This window comes from Mastomys coucha, unplaced genomic scaffold (genome assembly GCF_008632895.1).
Source record: "Mastomys coucha isolate ucsf_1 unplaced genomic scaffold, UCSF_Mcou_1 pScaffold15, whole genome shotgun sequence".
Lineage (NCBI taxonomy): Eukaryota > Metazoa > Chordata > Mammalia > Rodentia > Muridae > Mastomys > Mastomys coucha.
Genome location: NW_022196897.1, coordinates 129,193,814 through 129,199,412, shown reverse-complemented (window position 1 = coordinate 129,199,412; position 5,599 = coordinate 129,193,814). Strand labels below are relative to the sequence as shown.

Sequence of the window (5,599 nt, the reverse complement as noted above, 5' to 3'; positions counted from 1 at the left end):
CCTCTCAGGGAATGCCGGTGTCCAGGGCTGTGCCTCTCAGGGAATGCCAGTGTCCAGGGCTATGCCTCATGGCTCCTTTAATCCTCCAGCTCTTTTCCTGATGTTGTACTTTCAGTGGTGGAGACTTCTGGCTCCCTCTGGAGGGCCAGGTAGGGGTGTCGGGCATGGCACAACTTGGGATGAGTCAAGCTTTGGTCACTCTCACTATGTTCTCTAACTTGGTTTAGCCTGCCTGGTGGGAATTTGGTCCCCTTTTCCAGGGTAGCTAGAGGTGAGCCTTGCCAGCCTCTGTCCCTGTCTCCCACTGGCTCTAACCCCGATGGCTGCTGGAGCTGCCCCACTACTGTCTGCAGTTTCCACCTGTTAGGACACCATGCACCTTGTAGCCTGCCCCTCCCTGCCCAGGAGTATACTTGGTCTTTATAAATGTGTGTATATTCATGTACACTCAAGCTGGAAAGGAAGCGAATGGACCCGAGTGTCTGCTGGTGCGCACAGATAATCAGGGGCACAGAGCAAATAGCCTAGCCTCCTCTGACCTGTTCCTCCCATGTGCTGAGAATGTGCCCTTCTCTCTACCACCCTCCAGGAGGCATCAGAAAAGCAGCTTCATCTGGCTGAGACCCAGACCAAGGAGGTCCTGTTGGCCTTGCTCCCAGAGCTCTCCATCTCAGTGCACCAGGTAGGGAGGAGGATGGCTTCCTGGGTCCCCATAATTGTCAGGGAACAACCTGGCCTCACCATGCCTGTTTCCTTTTAGAGTTATGCTGAGTGGCTACAGGAAGTCAAAGAGAAGGGCTCTGAGCTGCTGAGGAAACCACCTACTTCCCTAGAACCCTCCGTGGTAAGTGGCATTGTTGTACCCTGATCTTCCCTGCCCCTCTGACCCCTAGGAATTGGGAGCCTAGTCTTCAATGAGTTGCTAACAAAGGACTGAGTAGACTCCTGATCACCCCTCACCTTTCTGCCCTTAGGACATAGTCTTGAAGTTGAGGGAAGCTGAAGAGACCCAGAACACTTTGCAGGCTGAGTGTGACCAGTACCGCACCATCCTGGCAGAGACGGTGAGCAACGGGCCAACCTTTGTAGTGACTGTGACTTGGTGTTCCTAGGGCACTGCTAGGAGGGAGAGCTTGGGGTCTTTGGGGCAGGAGATAGCAAGGTTCTTTGTGACCTTAAGTAGCCCTGTTGCCCTCTCTGGGCTTCAGCCAGATGTAGTTGGATGGTAAAGGGGATACAGAAAGCTCTTGGGTTTTTGTTGTTTTAAGTTGAAAATAGGTGGGTTTAAGGTTTGGGGCTTGGAGAGATGGTTTCAACAGGGAATGCTTGTGCAGGCAGGTAGAGGGAAGGGGAAGGTAGGCCCAGAGTAAATGGGCTTAATGCCCTTTGATTACAAGGACAGTAGGAATTCTAGCAGCTTTATTGGGGCTACAGACCTCTTTTCCTGGAATAGCTCTGCCAGGGCCAGCTTCTTTCTCCTGTGACACTGAGTTAAACACAAGCAGGGCACAGTGGTGCTGCTAATAAGGCTCAAGAAGATAGTATGTGTTCTTGGGGATCAAGCTAAGGAGGGAGAGAGCCTGCCTCAGTGTCACCTCCTCTCCAGGAGGGCATGCTCAAAGACCTGCAGAAGAGTGTGGAGGAAGAAGAGCGAGTGTGGAAGGCCAAGGTGGGAGCTGCTGAGGAGGAGCTGCAGAAGGTATGGCTGGCCTACATAACTCCACCCACCCCCAAGCTTCCTGGGCCCAGGATACCTCCAGCCAGATTCTCACGCCTGATGAGTCTTCTCTTTTGTAGTCACGGGTCACAGTGAAACATCTAGAAGACATTGTGGAGAAGCTAAAAGGAGAACTTGAAAGCTCAGATCAGGTCTGCCTCTTTCTGACAGTTCTTTTCTGTTATGCTATGAATTTGCTGGTCATGTTCTGACAGCCATGCAAAGATTGCATGAGTCCTTGTTACTGTTTTTCCTCATGGACCACATGTCCAAGGAGGCTGTCCTCCTCTAAGCAAGGGCTTTGTCCCATGTGGCCTAAGTGATGAACTTTTACAGCCACAGTGGCCTGGGAGCCATAGGCTATATAGCTCTGGCCAGCAGTGGCTTTGGTTGTAAACTTCAGAACTAAGTAAGAACTAGTCAAGAATCGGGCCTGTCTCCGAGAGATGGCTCAGCAGTTAAGAGCACTGACTGCTTTTCTGAAGGTCATGAGTTCAAATCCCAGTAGCCACATGGTGGCTCACAACCATCCATAATGATATCTGCCGCCCTCTTCTGTGTCTGAAGACAGCAGCTGTGTACGTAGATACAATAATAAATAAATCTTAAAAAAAAAAAAGAATCAGTCAAGAATTAAGGGGCCTGCTGCTCTTTGAGATACTGCAGCAAACTTTGGCCTTTATAAAGGTGCCCTCTAGCCTAAGCTTTCCCACTATACATCTAAGAACTCTTCTACCCACTCCTCCTGAAGCCTGAGGACTTGGTAGGACCCAAGAGGACTGGAATTTCAGTTCACTATTCAATGGGGGTTGGGGACAGGCTCTTTTGGCAGGGATGGTTTCCTTACTGACTTCAGTTTACCCAGTGGCATTTTGCCCTTGCTTGTTTCAGGACCAGCCAGAGTTTGCACCTATCATTCATTTCCATTGTATGGTTAGGGGCCCTGCTGGCTAGTGAGAGATTGACCAGTGTCCATGTCTGTCCCTGTCCAGGTAAGGGAGCACACTTCACATCTGGAAGCGGAACTGGAGAAGCACATGGCAGCTGCCAGTGCAGAGTGCCAGAATTATGCCAAGGAGGTGGCAGGGGTGAGTGAATCCATCACTCCAAGTCCTAGTCCTGAGTGGCTGTGCCCCAGGAAACCCAGGTTATGCCCAGTGATTCCTTTACAGTTTGAGTGCTTGTCAGAGGAGCCGTAAGACCTCACCCAGCACCCCGCAGATGTCGCTTTGGACTGATAGCCCTGGACATCTTGGGGCAGATTTCAGAAAGGCAGCCCCAAGGCAGGGCAGGCAGGGGCAAAGCCTTTGTGAGAGTAGCCCCTCATGCTCTGGCTGGCCCATCAGCATGTGGCCTCTCTGCCTGGCTTTCTGTGGTCATTTTTAGCTGAAAGTGGATTTCAATCAGTCTCCGTCTTCTGATTTCAAGAGTAGAACTCCCAGTCTAGTTTTGATTGCAAACTTTTGCTCTTTAACAAGAGACAGTGGGCAGGTATCTTAAGGTTTCTGTTGCTGTGAAGAGACCATGACCTTGGCAACTTTTATCGAGGAAAACATTTAATTGGGTCTGGTTTAGTTTAGAGGTTTAGTCTATTATCAATTCCCAATTATTCCCAATTATTCCCAATTATTATCATGGTGGGAAGCATGGTGGCAGGCAGGCAGACATGGTGTTGGAGGGGTGGCTGAGAGTTCTATATCTTGATCAGCAGGCATCAGGAAGTGAACTGTGAGCTAGTAGGCCTGGTTTGAGTTTCTGAGACATCAAACCCCACCTGCTAGTGACACTTCTTCTTCCAGCAAAGCCACACCTACTCCAACAAGACCATGCCTCCTAATGGTGCCACTTGCTATAGGACCCTTTTCATTCAAATCACCAAAACAGGCGTTTCTGAAAAGCTTGGGTATAGGAAATTGTACCTGTAGGACCTCTGTCCCTATGCTGTGTAAATCTCCAAGGCTTGGATTCTAGCTCAAGTTTAGGTATGGACTTATTGGAACTTTTTCCCCTCCTTTACCCCTCATCTGGTTGTTTCCCCTGAAGTTGAGGCAGCTTCTGCTAGAATCTCAATCTCAGCTGGATGAAGCCAAGAGTGAAGCCCAGAAACAAAGCAATGAGCTTGCCCTGGTAGGTTGACTTATGTCCTGGGCAGGGGTGTATGATATGGGTTATGCACGTGTGATGTAACTTGATGGTACTGTTTTGATATCCATGTGGAGTGTCTGCAGCTTAGCAGGGTATCCCATGCATTAGTCATGTAGGGCAGGCTTAGTGGGAATACAGCAGTTTGCCTAAAACACTTAGCTGGGCTTGTAACTGCCAGGGGCTATTCACATTCCATTTCCTGTCTTTGGGCAGATCTGGCCCTGCTCAAGACCATGGGCTTGGGGACCAAGAGCTGCAGGACATGTAGGCCTTTGCAGCATGTTTGGTCAACTGAGCAGTCCAGGATATAGGACCATGATATCACAAGAGGGTCCTTTACAGCCTTTTGGTGTGTCTGTGCTTTCTGCATGTTTTCCTGCTTCAATGATGGTTCGGGCCTTGCCAGTCTTACAGTTCTACAGGATGACCTGCTCCTTCTGGCCTTTGCCAGGCACTGAGAGCAGAGAAAACTGCACAGAGTTGTGGGGAGCTGCACTGTGCAAATTGCCTCTTGTAGTCCAGACAGTTCTTCTAGTTTGCAGCTGCTGTGTCTGATTCCATGTCTCAGGGGATGAGAATCCCCTATAAAGAGAATCCCCTCTTTATAGGGGATTCTCATCCCCAACTCTGGAGATAGGCAGCAGCCTGTGCAGCTGCAGCTATGTTGTGTTTGAGCTGCACTGTCATTTTGAAAACCTTGAAGTAGATGTCAACATTTGAAATTTGGAGGTTGCGCATGTGCTGTCCAGAAGAGCAGCTCTGGTGTGATTGACTACCTGTCTCCACACTTTCTCCTAAGCCCAGCTCACTGGATCTAGGTTTTAGGCCTTGCCCACACTACCACACCACAAGTAGTTGCTGTCCAGGCCAAGCCTCCCAAATTTAAGGCCATTTGCTAGGTTGGGTCTGGTTGAGAGCCCCGCACTCTCACCCCGGCAAAGGGACACAGCCCAGGTAAGGCATGCACACAGAACATGCCTGCCAAGGGTTCCTGCCATACTTGAACTATGCTCTTTGGTTTCTGCCTCTGGGACCTTTTGGGAAGGCAGACTTGGGTTGGCTTGCTGAGTAAAGCTTAAGTGGAGACTGAGGCCACCCAGATCTCCTAAAGAGCTTACACTTAAGTTCTATTCCCAGGCCTTCTGACTGGGAAGACCTTTCCCAAGCAAGCTGTGTGACTCTGCTATCCATCAGATCGGAGGCCCAGTGGTCTGGTAGACTCCGAGAGTTACAAGGCAATAATATGGTCTTACCGTCTTGTCTGGTCCCCCAAAAGGCCGTGAGCAAGTCATTACATCCTTGAAGAATTGGAATGGGGCATGTTGTCATGGGCCTGTTCCATGTGGACTCCCGGCTGTGTGTGGTTTCTCCTGGGGGAGGGGGTGTTGCCCCACAGGTTCACCTCAAAAAACACACATGGCTCTCATTAGCTAAGAGGCCTTTAGACCTTGTTGGCCTAAAGGCTTTTGAGGTGCCGAGTGGAGGATATGGTCCTAGCCTATCCCTCCTGCATTAGGGAACTTAAATACTGATCACAGATGGCAGGCCTTTACTCTTCCTACCTCTCTGAGGTCTCTCTCTCTCTGGCGAGTGCATGGGTGCTTGTGTGTGTGTGGGTGGGTGCATGCCACTGGTGTGCATTTGCACAAATCCATCCCTCCCTGTTTCAGGTCAGGCAGCAGTTGAGTGACATGAGGAGCCACGTAGAGGATGGTGACGTGGCTGGGTCCCCAGCTG

General features: G+C 50.3%; 1 protein-coding gene across 1 annotated transcript in view; it reads left to right on the top strand.

Annotated features, from left to right (window-relative positions):
• Positions 1-5,599, top strand: part of Rrbp1 (ribosome binding protein 1) — a 65,003-nt gene that overhangs the window by 56,123 nt on the left and 3,281 nt on the right. Inside the window, exons 14-21 of the mRNA XM_031373261.1 lie at positions 590-682; positions 761-844; positions 975-1,064; positions 1,607-1,699; positions 1,798-1,869; positions 2,710-2,805; positions 3,761-3,844; positions 5,533-5,595. Of these exons, the coding sequence (XP_031229121.1) occupies positions 590-682; positions 761-844; positions 975-1,064; positions 1,607-1,699; positions 1,798-1,869; positions 2,710-2,805; positions 3,761-3,844; positions 5,533-5,595 (675 nt within the window). The remainder of the gene's footprint in view (positions 1-589; positions 683-760; positions 845-974; positions 1,065-1,606; positions 1,700-1,797; positions 1,870-2,709; positions 2,806-3,760; positions 3,845-5,532; positions 5,596-5,599) is intronic.